General features: G+C 40.6%; 1 protein-coding gene across 1 annotated transcript in view; it reads left to right on the top strand.

Moving 5' to 3' along the window:
• Positions 1–692: 692 nt before the first annotated feature.
• XYLT1 (xylosyltransferase 1) overlaps positions 693–14,903 on the top strand; it is a 468,857-nt gene continuing 454,646 nt past the window's right edge. The window contains exon 1 of the mRNA XM_089679075.1: positions 693–1,003. Within this exon, the coding sequence (XP_089535201.1) occupies positions 728–1,003 (276 nt within the window). The 5' untranslated portion in view covers positions 693–727. The remainder of the gene's footprint in view (positions 1,004–14,903) is intronic.

Here is a 14,903-nt window from a genome sequence, read left to right as displayed (position 1 = left end):
GCCAGCCACAGATACAGTCCGTCCGTGACACTGATCTTGTCATTAATATTGGTGCTGGTGGCATCCTGTGGCACTTATTTCTACAAATTAAAAGAAAAAACAAACGTAGCAGTTTCATGTTTTGTTGATTTAATATTTTCTACTGTTTATAAAATGTTTGATTTTTTGGGGGAGGGGGGCACAAGTAGCTGGTCCTGCCTAGGGTGAAAATCGTCTAGCACTTGCCCTGCTTGCACACATAGGCATTTAGAGGTGTTTAGAGGCAGAAACCCCCACTGCCAGTGTGTCCGGGAGCAGCTGTGTTTTGGCAGAAAAAAAAAAAGCTTGATGTCTGTAAACGTGTGCTAATGCTAGGTGTGATTAGTACCCCAGCGTTAGATCATTTCACTGACCAAAATGTATTATTCTGGCCAATGGAAAGAAATTGGCTTGATGCGCCTAAACGCGTTGCGTGCGTTTACAAGCGCCAAACGTTCTTTCTGCCAGAAGGAAAGGTGTATAGGAGAGCTAGAGACAGGTCCAGTGATTGTAGACGATCGGCCGGGGTCGGTCCACCCTCCGCAGGGATGCCAGGGATGCCGAGCTCGGTCCTGGCCTTCCCAGCCTCAGCTCTCCTCCTATTCTGGTGACGTCTCCCCTCCTCCTGCCTGCTGGGGGGGGGGGGGGGGAGACAGAAGAGGATCGGCGGAGGATCGGCTGGGGCTCTGTCTCCAGGCGGGTGCTGAAGATGGTGGCGGCTTCCTGCCCTCGCAGGCTGGCCCGGCGTTCTCGTTCGGCGATCGTAGCGGCTCTGACCGTCCTGCTCATCCAGACTCTGATCGTATGGAATTTCAGCAGCCTGGATTCTGGGGATGAGCAGAGGGGGGACAGGGGAGGAGGAGGAGGCGGCAGCCGGGACAAGAGGGACCGGGGCAGCAGCATCAGCGACAGAGAGCGTCCCCGGCCAGGACAGGAGCCGCACCGCAGAGGAGCCGCAGCGGCGGCACTGCACAGCCAGGCTCTGGTAGGTGCCACCATGCCATTGTCCCTTCTATGCCTGCACTGCCTTCCAACAAGGTGATCCTCAGCCCATGGATGGTGGGCATTGCATGGCTGCTCTGGAGATCCAGGGAGTGAGAAACTTTTGTCGGGGGTTGTAGAATTGCTGAATACTAGGAGCTGCCATCATTCCCCTGTGGGTCACATTTCCCTACAGTTTGATCTTTACCTCCAATGCCAGAAAAAATGATAATTAGCCATAATTGGAAGGAAAAAGTCCTCAAAAATAGAAGGCGACCCAGTCCACGCCGCTACGCCACTTCAGATCCACGCCGCCTGTCACCATCACCAGGGGTCTGGTTGAATTAAAAGTTTATGTCAGTGGTTGGCATGTTTCATACGATGTGATTGTACATCGATAACTACTCTAACAGTGGCCATATATTAGGCGCTTGCGATTGTGTTGTTGGATCAAAAAGATCGCCCAACGATTGGATTTTATGACCAATTTCATTTCAGTGAAATCGATGAGACAGAAGGTGTCTCTCTGATAATTCATAGATCCGATCGTATTGTCTGATTCTGTGAAGAATCGTTTCATCCCTTAGTTAGGTATACGGCCACCGCTCGAAAACGCTAAACTGTGTAGGTTAGATTGTATACGGGAAGGTTGGTCACCACAGTGGTAGATAGTGGATTTCCCCATGACACTCATGGCATTCAGTTGCTTGGATGTCATAAGAGAGATGGTGGCAATGGATTGGCATCACTTAGCACCTATCACTGGAATAAATCTAAATGGTGATGGAGCCATTCATCCAGTGGTTGGGGAGGAATGGGGGGACCTGCCTCTGGAATTAGGTCTTTCATGAAGGCATCATGTGTGGGCTCTGTTAGCTGTTGCATTTCTGTGATCTGCTCTTGTGGAGAATAGCAGACGTGTTCAAGCGGAGTGTGACTTCCCTGTGTGATGTGCTGCTCTGATTTGTCGCTCACGTCTCCTCTGCTTGTTCTAGCATGAGAAAGTGACAAAAAAAGACTCAGACTGAGATGCAGCAGTGGGGCTCCCGTAGCCATTTTTCCATCTACGAGATCACAGGCATTGCAAAGGAGATTTAACCTTCCCTTATAACAGCCTGATTTTCAGGGTAGCTCTATTTGCTGTTCAGTATATGGGCGATGTGGAAGTGTGGTCCAAAGATATTCGCTGGTGGGGAAAATACCATTTTGTGCCTTTGCAGTTATATGCGTAACCATGTTTTCTATTTTAACTGAATGCATGAGATTTACTGTCACCTTCTTTCATGTATTGAGGATGATGGAGGAAAAGTGGACCTGTTTTCATAGTAGATTGCTTCCACTGAAAGACAATTAGCTGCTATGGGTAACAGCTTCACTTTATTTCCAGTATTTCACCCCACTGTAGTCTGTCAATTAAAACCTTTATTTCAGTAGTAGTTGTAATACATTATCTTAAAGCAGCCTTTCTCAACCAGGGTTCCTCCAGAGCTTCCCTGAGTAGTGAGCAGTGATGGATTGATCTCCCATCTACACAGAACATCAATTTAGAGGACAATTTTCTACTGACATCCACTATAAGGGGTCGCTTTTACACTGACCATCAACGTTTGGGAGCACTTGTCCATTTACATCCAGTGTAAGGGGTCACTTCTACGCAGACCATTAATGTATGAGAACATTTGTCCAGTTACATCCAGTGTAAGGGGTCACTTCCACACTGACCACCAATCCATAGGAACACTTGTCCATTTGCATCCAATGTAAGGGTTCCCTTCTACAAGGAACACTAATGTACGGGAACACTTGTCCATTGATACCAAATGTAAGGGGAATTTCTCCACTGACCACCAATATGTGGCAACAACTTGTCCATTACCAGCAAATGGTAAGGGGTCACTTCTACTTTGCCCAACAATGTACTGGAACGCTTGTCCATTGACATCCAATATAAGAGTTCACTTCTACACCCACTGCCAATGTATGGCAACACTTGTTCATTGACATCCAATATGAAGGTTCACTTCTACCCTGACCACCAATGTATGGGAACACTTGTTCATTTACCTCCGTTGTAAAGGTTCACTTTTACACTGACCACCAATGTATGGGAACACTTGTTCATTTACCTCCGTTGTAAAGGTTCACTTTTACACTGACCACCAATGTATGGGAACACTTGTTCATTTACCTCCATTGTAAAGGTTCACTTCTACACTGACCACCAATGTACGGGAACACTTGTTCATTTACCTCCATTGTAAAGGTTCACTTCTACACTGACCACCAATGTACGGGAACACTTGTTCATTTACCTCTGTTGTAAAGGTTCACTTCTACACTGACCACCAATGTATGGGGACACTTGTCCATTGACATCCAAATTAAGGGTTTACTTCTACACTGACCACCAATGTATGGGAACACTTGTTCATTTACCTCCGTTGTAAAGATTCACTTTTACACTGACCACCAATGTATGGGGACACTTGTCCATTGACATTCAAATTAAGGGTTTACTTCTAAACTGACAATTAATGTACAGGAACACGTGTCCATTGACACCAAATGTAAGGGGGATTTTTCCACTGACCACCAATGTATGGAAACACTTGTCCTTTAGCAAATGCAAGGGGTCACTTCTACTTTGACCTACAATGTTCTAGAACACTTCTCCATTGACATGTAAGGGTTCACTTCTCTACTGACCACCAGTGTACTGGAACACTTGTCAATTGATAGAAAATATAAGGGATCACTTCTACACTGAGCACCAATGTATGGGAACACTTGTCCATTTACATCCATTGTAAGGGTTAATTTCTACACTGACCACCAATGTATGGGAACATTTATCCATCGTCATCCAAATTTAAGGGGTCACTTCTACACTGACCACCAATGTATGGGAACACTTGTCTGTTGACACCAAATGTGAGAGGTCACTTCTGCACTGACCACCAATGTAAGCAGACACTTCATTTTCTACAGTCTTTTTTCTGACTAATATTTTAATTTGTGTCATTGGAACAGGGAATTGTAAAATGATTTACTCCAGGTTTCAATTCCTGTTCCTGTATTCCTGTATCTCCAACTTACTGGTCACTCTTAATGTACTATCAGCTTTAGGTATAATCATTTTTAGCAGGGGTTCCCTGAGAGCTGAAACTTTATTTCAAGGGGACCTCAGGGGGAAAACGGTTGAGAAAGTCTGTCTTAAAGAATAGAGTTCTTGTTTTTTTTGTATGAATACAAGTGTTTATTCTTCTGTTTGATGTTTGGCTGGTTGCTATATTTGTTTTCAATTAAAACTTTGTATGTTAGTAAATTTCATTCTTTTTATTATCAGACAGGTTTTCTACAGAGTGCAGTGCCGTTTTCAGTCATACAAATGATATCCTTGAGATCTCTCTTGTTCATGACCTTCCATTATTTGCCATGCTTGAGAATCCTTTTACCTGTTGAGTTGTCACCATATGCTTAAAGGGAAATCCCATCATCTCTTATGTGAGGTTTGTCATAAAAGAGAACTGGTCATGTAGGAAGAGTCTATCTTCTGCCAAATGTTCTTTCTGGTGGCTGATTGGGCTTCATCCTTTTGTTGTGACAGCTTCATTTTGTTTATGAGATCAGCTGATGTCTTTGAAGAGTTTTACTGTTTATTGCTGGCGGGCTGTGACACACTCAGTGAGGGGCTCATCTTTTATTAGGAAGACATCACATTGTTTTATTAGTGGCTGTGCCTGAATAGGTATTGGTATATTTAGAACTTGTTGGTCTGACTTTATCTTGATGTAATGACTTTACCTTGAGTAGCTGAGTTTGGTGACCACTGGAATCTTGTACTGGTAAAATTGAGGAAGCATCTAAGGGGCTCCATGTACATTACAGTCTGACCATACAATCTTTGTACAAGCAACTTTACATTTACCAAAACTGTGTATTATGAGGGCCTACCTGTTCTATAACATGTCTAGTGAGCAGTGGCACGGTTCTATTCATTTAAACCCTCTTTTTTCCAGAACACCGAAAAATTCTACTTAATAGTAAATCAAATATTCATTTCAGTTTTATTTACAATGTCTTATAACAGAAAGTGGCAGTTTGATTAGATGTGGAGATTATTTTAAAGGATGCACAAAAGGATTTTTATTTTGGCAGAGGGAATTCATTTTATAGACATTGAGTGGGGGCTTGGCAAAGTTTTCAGCTTTGGGCTATTTATGATGCTTGAAAAATTGGTTACCACGCACCACTTCAAGAACATTCAAGTGTTGTCAGGAAATGTAGTTCACAGCACAGGAATGGTTATATTTTCCCATTTTGTGATTTTATTGACAATTTTGTAAAATCATTTTTATTCAGGATATAACGTACAGACAAATACAGACAAGCCCCTCCTTCTCCAGATAACAGACCGCAAACTGTAGAAACTACAATATAATTTATTTTCTTCCTCTGTATGGGTGTCGACAGAATGTATAAACCCACTAATCAACACGTACATATATACAAAAATAATACAGAATGCTGTTGAATGTTTAAAACATTAAAAAGCTATGCTAAGCTACCTGAACATAATTAATATGAATTCTACATTTGTGTGCGTGGATCCCCAACATGCAGGAAATCAAAAGGAGAAGGCAACGGGGAGGACAGCACAGAGGTTAGCCCTTCTGCCTTGTGGTACTGGAGTTCTTGCTTCAAGTCAGAACACTGTCTGCATGGAGTTTGCATGCTCTACCTGTATTTATTATCTATTTATTACATGTATTTGTTTAGCGCCAACAATTTTACGCATTCTTTTACATTTATTGTACATTCACATCAGTCCCTGCCCTCAAGGTTACAATTTATTGCCATTACGTCACTTGCACACATACTAAGGATAATTTAAAGCAAACTCCATATAGGTAGCGTCATGATTAGGACTCAGACTGATGGCTCTAGTGCTACAAGGCAGGAGGGCTAACCACTAAGCAACTTTGCTTGCATGGGTTTCCTCCCTCACTCCAAAGGCATGATAGTTGGTTTCTGTCTAATATTGCCCTATTGAGTGGCTTCTTCACCATCTGCCCGGACAGCAGATAAAATGGTTTGAGTCCCCAGGGAGAAAAGTGCTATAGAAATATATTAATTATTTAATCACTATTAATTAACTATACTAATTTAGGCAATCTACCCAATGTGTCATGAAACTGCATGGCTAGGAATGAGCAGTATGCTGAAACATATACCGTGTACAAGGTGCCTATTAAACTCCACACTGATGTGATCACATCTAGCAGTGTCCATCCAGGGATAATGAACCCACACAGTTCTAGCATACAGTACATAATTGTGTGTCTGTTCCTTTAAGACTCATTCAAGATATCTGTGGTGACCTGTGTTTTCTGTACTAGATAAATGGTATTCTAAGATAGTGTATTCTATACATGCAAAGTGTATGATGGATTCTCTTCATTCTGAAGATGTAGGCTTCATGCACACTAGGTGTCAGAAATGCTGCTTTTAAGGGTGTTTGACTTTTTGTTTCTGCCTCTAAACGCCCCTCTATGTTAGCCTATGTGCCAATGCACACACAGGTATCTACAAGCATTTAGAGGCAGAAACAAAACCCAGGGCCAGCACATTCAGGAGAGGAGGGTTTTGCCTTCAGAAAACACACAGTGCCTAAACATGTATAAGCACGCTTAAGCGCTAGCCGCGTTTAGCGTTTGAGTGTTCATTTCACTGGCCAGAATAAATGAATATTCTGGCTACTGAAATGATTTAATGCCAAAACACCTGATGCTTCTAAATGCTTGTAAATGTGCTTGGAGAAAACAACTTTGGGCACTTTCTTTTACCACTTGCCTGCCGCCCTATAGTAGACGTACTGCTGCAGGGCTGCTCAAAATCACACACACATATATATATATATATATATATATATATATATATATATATATATATATACATATATATGATTTGCATTACCGGTTTGGAGGCATCGCCATTGTCGGCTAGGGATGTCAGTCACCGGGTCCACGCTGGAGATTCCCCATCGACACTCGGCGATCACTGTGTGAAGCTGATAGGGGAGAGACCTGTGTGTAAACAACACAGGTCTCTCTCCTGCCAGCAAGGACATCACAGCATGCACAGCAGAGAAATACAAAGCAGCATGTCTCTATAGTAAAACACATCACAGTGCACGCAGTAAAACACACACAGCACACAGTTAACCCTTTGAGCACCCAAAAGTTAACCCCTTCCTGCCCAGTGTCATTAGTACAGTGTCAGTGCTTTTTATTAGCACTGATAACTGTATTAATGTCACTGGGGATGTCACTGGGGATGTCAGTGGCAGTTAGTCAGTTCCCACCCAGTGTCAGAATGCCCACCGCAGTCCCGCTATAAGTCGCTGATCGCCGCCATTACTAGTAAAAAAATTCCAGTGTGTATATACTATAATAAATTCCAGTATATATACTATAATATATATATTTGTAGATGCTATTACTTTCACGCAAACTAAATAATTTACATGTATTGGGTTTTTTTTAGCAAAGACATTTAGCAGAATACATTTTGGCCTAAATTTATGACGAAATTTGATTTTTAAATTTTTTTTTATTGGATATGCTTTATAGCATAAAGTCAAAAATATAGGTTTTTTTTCCAAATTGTCAGTCTTTTTTGTTTTTTTTAGCAAAGACATGTAGCAGACTACATTTTGGCTTAAATTGATGACGAAATTAGATTTTTTAAAACATTTTTATTGGATATATTTTATAGCAAATAGTCAAAAATATTGTTTGTTTTTTTTCCAAACTGTCAGTCTTTTTTTGTTTGTAGCGCAAAAAATAAAAATGCACAAGTAATCAAATGCCACAGAAAGAAAGCTCTATTTTTGGGAAAAATAGTACATAAATTTAATTTATGTAAGGCATTGCATGACCGTGCAATTGTCAGTTAAAGTAATGCAGCGCTATATCGCAAAAAATGGCCTGGTCAAGAAGGGGGGTAAATTCTTTGGAGGGCAAGAGGTTAATGCTGCTTTCTCCTGCCAGGAGAAAGGCATATAGAAGAGTTGCAGAGTACATGAGGCCTCAGATACTGGGTTTTCAGTAATGAGCAGAACTGAAAAAAAGGGAGCATGTACTGTATAGTACATGAAAGATGGCACATTCCATGAATGGGCTCACTGTCACTGCATCCAATATTTACTATGTAGATAAATGTATGACCGGTCCTCTTGGTTGTAAACATCCATACACTGGGCATTATCTGTGAGATGATACTATCCATGTATAAACTCAAGAGTGTATTCATTTAGGGCTTGTGCATAAACAGACAGCCCCGGGCCAGTAAACCTTAGTGGGTCAGGCATATGGGACAGTGTGGTGGTCATTTTAGTGCACCACACAGGTCCCTTTTAACTTTTTTTAACAATCTTTATTTAAAGTGCACAAAAGTGACACTTCTTTCATATCACTGTACAGCACCACGGTGTGTTGTGCTGCTGTACAGTGATCCTGGCCAGTACTCTGCAATAAAATGCATCATGTTTGCATTTTATTGCAGATCATTGGAACACAGCTCTGGGCTACATTTCAAAGTGAATAGGACACCTGTAAGCGCACTAGTGTGGATTTGCCTTTCGACTTCCATAGTGGGCTTTTCTATCTCAGCTCCATAGTTTATAACCCTGCACATAGTGACACCTCCGCCCTAATTAGTATTCATAGCCACTTCAACAGCAGATGCTTCTTCTGAGGAAAGCATTGATCTAGATGACCATACAATGTATTTACAGTGCAGGAATTAAAAACCCTGTATTGTAGTGCATATTGTACATGCCGCAGCTCAAGGACGCATTGTCCTAAATTTGTGTCCTGACTGAGCTCTTACTTTGCAACATTGTAGCATGCTCATCCAAAATGAATAATATTGTAAAACATCCACTCCTGTGTGACAGTCCTTGATAAAAAATCTGTGCATACAATTGATATTTGGTGTAATGGTAGAATTGACAGGTAAAAAAAAAGAAAAAAGCCTAAAAAAAAAACAAATGCAGCCACCACATTAGTATTGGTAAGCTTCAATATATTGTATAGCCATTTTGATTTTGGGTGTAATACTGCTTAAAGGTCAGCCTTAGCTGTGGCATTAATCCACATATATTCTCATGCTTCCTTGGGCAGTTCCTGATCTCAGAGGTCAAAATGTATGGCAATACCTAGCCGTCCGGGTAGTGAAGAGATCTAGCAGTGCTGGCTGTAGGGTGCAAAAAACGTACTGGTTTTGCTATGTGGCTGCGTCAGAGGTGCTGGGAGATGTGTATCTGCTGCCTTGAAATACTATCACATGTTCACTTTTTGTCTCCAGTTGCTGGTAACTCCCTGCAAATTTTTTCTATGTCTCACAGAACACCAGCATTATTAAAGTGGAGCTCCACCCAAAAGGGGATGTTCCGCTTTAAGGCCTTGTCCCCCACTCCTCATTAAGGATTGGCACCTTTGGGGAGTGGGGGGGAAGGTACCCGCTCCCACTTACACTGCGATCGCCATGGTGATCGGAAGCGAACGTTGTCCCCCCCCCCCATAGTCTTCTGGGACATGTGACAGGTCCCAGAAGACAACGGGACCATTCACAAAGCGCAGCTCTACCTGTACATGCGCAGTGGGCACCCGGCTATGAAGCCACAAGCTGTCACTGCTGGGTGCCCACTCTGAAGATGCCGTCACTGAGGAGACAGGGTGGTCGAACCCTGCTGACTTTTATTTTTTTTTAAATCCCGACTGGAACTCCGTTTTAAATTATAACTAAACGCAAAGCTGTTTTTTTAACTTTAGTTTTTAGTTTTTGATAGAGTGATTAAGGATTAGAATGCCTGTTGGGTTTTTATTGCTGTCTGTATTTCCATTAGCGGATTCATCCTCTATACTTTTCCTGTTTACTGTTATCCTAAAAAGCAAAAGAAAATAGCAGCATTTACTTTATTACCAGACCAGGAATAGAGGGAAAGTCTTCCAGTTGGGACACTTACATAGTTACATAGTTTGGTAAGGTTAAATAGACACCAGTCCATCCAATTAAACCTGTGTGTGTGTGTGTAATGTATCTCTACCACTTCCAAGATCCCTGTATATTGTGTTCAATAAGATGCCCATCTAAGAGTTTTTTGAAATTAGCAACATTACCTTCTGCAACCACTGATTTTAGAAGGGAGTGCCACATCCTTACCACTCATAACAGTGAAAAATAAACCCTTATGCAGTTTAAAGTGGCACTTCATTCTCTCAATCAACATGAACTATTTTTAATCCTTATGCTGCTAGCATTAGTAAATAGATTTTATTAAATTAAATCTTATTTACTTGTTTTAATCTTTGTATTACATTTCTTCAGTTACTTCCTGGTTTCCATGCCTAGGCAAATGATTTCATACTTCCAGACAGTCTTCAGGAGGGGAGAGAGGGTTCTTAGTTCAGCCTATGCCTGAGTTTAGGGCAGATGGATTCCAGGAAGTAAATGCTACATGAATCATCTGCCCTTACTTAAGATGGCCACTGCCAGGGGATGTTTTTCAAAATAATTTCTCAGCAAAATTCAGCATGAATGCATGGATTGAGTTTGCTTTGAATATTAAAAATGAAGTAAATAGAGTTTTCAGTTTGTGGTGCCCAGATGCAGTGCAGGTCCACTTTGAGCTTGAACTGCTTCTCATCCAACTTCATTGAGTGGCCACATGTTTTCTCAAGTTTCCCCCCAGTGCTGGAATCACCATTCTGGTGACCCTGGTGACAACCAGGGATTCCATCATTTTTTAGGGATTTCTTTTCACTTCTCATTTTGGTTAAGTGATAGTAAGTGAAGGGAAATCTCTTCAAAGGGACACAGATGGCAAAAAATACAGGGGTTGTAAATCATGGACACAGCCCCACTGTAAGGGAGGACTTTGGAGTTCAGATTTACAAACCAGTATATAGCATGCATAAATCAGCCTTTCCCATCCAGGGTTCCTCAAGGCTCGTGGAGTCATGAGCAAATTCTGTCTTGGAGATGAGTAACCACTGACACCAATGATCTTTTTTAGCTATCTGTAAGTGAGCATTCTTTCCGAAGACATCTTTTTCCCGGTAATCATCACACTAATGTACTCTGAGCTGTAAATATAGTATTTATTAGCAGGATTTGCCTGTCCTGGAAGCTTATTTCAAAGGTTCCTCAATGTTAAGAAAAGCTGATGTGTATGAAGGAAACAAAAAAAAAAGAAAAAACGTTGTCAGTGTTTAAAGTCAGAATGATTCAGTGATAAGAAAAAGTAAAACTTCAAAGGGGGTCAAGCTTTGGAAAATCTTACCCTGCTTTGAATACTGATCACGTTCACAATTAAATGGTCTTTCCCATTATTGCTATTTTATTCTAATTATTAATTAATTTAAAAAATATTGAATAATTACATTTTCTAAATAACATAAATAATAAATAGTTTATCTTGCTAAAGGAGGCTATTTAAAAAGAGTCACTGAAATGCAAGAAGAAAGGTTATGTAATCCAGTTTAGTAACTTTGCCTGGGTGGCACTGAGATGTCCTTCTGGGACAGTATTGTGAGCTGCTGTCTACCGTCAGAGCCTCTCTGATAATTGTCTCTACATGTTGTCAGCTATACAATTCCAGCAGAGGTGCCACATGCAGAAATCCAATTGCACTAGTACATCATACCAGAAAGATAATCTGTAGAATTGTGTGTGGATTATGGACACCCTTGCCTGCTATTGTTTTGCTTCCATTCTTTAAGTAACCAAAAAGGACATTTCAACCATCACAAAGTGTTCCGTGTGTCTGTAACAGCTTCAGTCTATACCATTAACCACAGGGCACTTTTCTAAGAGTGCAATTTTCCAATAGCATCTGACAGATGTTGTCTTGTGAGTGGATTTGTATTACTGTTATTCTGTTTCCTTTGAGAGGATTTATGATTGCAATATTTCTACTGAAACTAGTAGCGGGGTCCCGGATTTCTCCATGTACAAAGTGTTTGTGGAGCCTATTGTGTGTAGTTCTGGAATAATAGGGAGAGTCTGCATAGTGGATTTGCAGAGGCTTTTTTCTTAGGGAGGGTGACTCTTTGTATTTTCTCATTTATCTTTGAGCTTGGCAGGAAAAATGGTGTTAGCAAGCTAAATGGCCTATTTCCTTTTTTATTTCACATATGTTCTTTAGGTGTACAGATATTTGTATGATTGTTTGATGATGTTATATACCTTTATTTATAAGTTGAAATATTTGCTTCTTTTCACCTTTCATTTATTTATTACAGGGGTTTCTATAGCGCTGACAATTTTCTCAGTTCTTTACAGTCCCTGCCCTCGAGGAGCTTATAATCTTTGGTCCCTATATAACACACACACATATACATATACTAGGGCCAGCTTGGACAGTCCACCTACTAGAATGTCTTTGGTGTGTGGGAGGAATGCCACACAATCACAGCGAGAACCTCATGCAGATACTGTCCTGACTGGGAATTCAACTGGGGACCCCAGTGCTGACCTTCAAGCCTCAGTGCTGTTCCTAATCTAAGCACTGATGCAAACTAATTTTTTTCACTCAGGATATGAATCTGATTGGACAGTTCCAGAAAACATTCCTAGTATGTAAAAGTAATGAAGGCATTATGTTAACTAGAGAGCTTTAAGACAGTGACACATCAATTGCTAATTGTTGTTGAATCTATGTGATGGAGGCATTTTAAAGACTATACTTGATAGCACACTGTTTAGACACTTGGGGGTTTATTTACTAAAGCTGGAGAGTCCAAAATCAGACTCCCTTCTGCATAGAAACCAATCAGCTTCTAACCTCAGCTTGTTCAATGAAGCTTTGGCAATGAAACCTGGAAGCTGATTGGTTTCTATGCAGAAGGGAGTCTGATTTTGGACTCTCCAGCTTTAGTAAATAAACCCCTTGCTGTCTACCAAACATATAAAAACAAAAAAAATGCTGATTTGAAGTGTTACTAAACCCATGACCCTGCATTCACTATATCTGGTCTCCCGCAGTACACAAAACATGGAAATGCAATTATTTTAGTAAATATAAACTGCTAAATTCCTTTTGTCATCAACAGTTAGAGTAGTCTTGTGACTTCAGCTGAGCACTGGTTAAAGCTTGTAGGAGGAGTTTTCTTTCTGCTCTAGGAACATGTGAAACTTCTGACTCTCTGTCTGGACAGTGCTGATTGGCCCTGTGCTGATCACATGCACTCTCCCAAAAAAAAGCCTCTCTAGCAATACACACCAAACTGAGCATATGCATGTGACCACGGGTTCAGTCTGTATCAAGTGGTAATTTCAACAAGAGGAAGTTGCATAGAAGAAATGATCAAAAAAAAAAAAAAACCTCTCTAGCAATACACACCAAACTGAGCATGTGCATGTGACCATGGGTTCAGTCTGTATCAGGTGGTAATTTCAACAAGAGGAAGTTGCAGAGAAGAAATGATTAAACAGACTTTTTACACAATGCTTTACTGCGTATACAGACTGATTTTACTGTTGTGGGTTTACTAACACTTTAAATATCCGTGTGAAAAATGACCAAATTGCCATGGACAGCAACTGGTTAAAATGCTATTTTTTAAAAATAGTAATAAAATTGTGATTTTTATATAAATGCAATTAAAAGTCTTTGGTTACCCTAAGGCGTATTTCACATTACTGCAATACATTTTTGCCATGATTTTTGGAGCAGTTATGTAGTGTGACTTTGATGCAACTTAGCAGCATTTTTGCATATTCTGTGGGGCCAAGTCACATTGTAAATTGCACCAAAGTAGCACAGGAACAAACCTTTTCCATAATCGCACTGTGCTGAGTTGCATGGGCACCGTTGAATTAAATGTGATTTCCTTTTGTGTTGGAATTCTGTGCAGGTCGCATCAGAGATCACACTAGTGTGAACCAGCAGTAAAGGTTGTCCTTTTTCCTTAGACATTTCTTTATAGTTCTTTAGGATGTTGTACCTATATTTTTGAGCCTACAATATTTTACAACCCATACATTTCCTAGTGTGTAAAAAGTGGACCTGTCTTTAGTCTTTAGTAATATAGTAATATATTGGTAAAATCTGTCAGACTAAAACCACAATCTTACTTTACAACCAGCCACCATGAAGGGGTTCCTTCCTAACTAATGACATTTTATCTTTGACCCTTTCATGATGGGGGGTCGTTTGGGCATCTTAGCCAAACTGATGCTACTCTTTCTTCTGCTCTTACAGTGCAACTAAAGGCTTAAATGCAGTTTATTACATTTGATAAAGAGTGAAGGAAAATCATATTGCTGCCCATACTACTTCTTCACTGTAATATTACATCTAGAATTTTGTTGATTACCAGAGATGAAGGCTACAGAGCTTTAGTTTTTCTGAATGACCCTCATGACTTGGTGTAAGTTTATATATGGAGTCTATTGTCTGACTCATACAGGACGTCTATGTAGAGTCGGCACAGCAGCCATAACTCATGTCTCTAACGTCCTCTGGATTGGATTTCCAAGATAATTTTAGTAGTGTCGGCTAAGGGCTAAATTTACTACTTTTACATCTGTAAAACCCTTTTAGGAACTGGGCTGCAGCTGTATGTCTCTCTGGTATGAATACCTTCATTAAGTGCGCCCATAAAATGCTGAGCGTTTTCTTTTTAAAGAGACAGCTTAAGGAGATCGCTCTCAGAGTGTTGCGCACATTTCACATCTTCAGAATGCATGGTCCCCCAAACTGTGCCTAGAAAAATGAAGGTCTCATTGCTCTCAGCGCTTGTGGATACTCTTTTTAAAGGGGGTAATAGGAGTAATAATGATAAGAAATGAAATAGCTCATATTCTTTCTTTTGTTTCTAAATGAGTATTATCAT

Source organism: Staurois parvus, unplaced genomic scaffold (genome assembly GCF_062004578.1).
Source record: "Staurois parvus isolate SC_StPar_1 unplaced genomic scaffold, SC_StPar_1.0 ptg000217l, whole genome shotgun sequence".
Lineage (NCBI taxonomy): Eukaryota > Metazoa > Chordata > Amphibia > Anura > Ranidae > Staurois > Staurois parvus.
The sequence above is the reverse complement of the archived record's forward strand: the minus strand, read 5'-3'. Positions and strand labels throughout refer to the sequence as shown.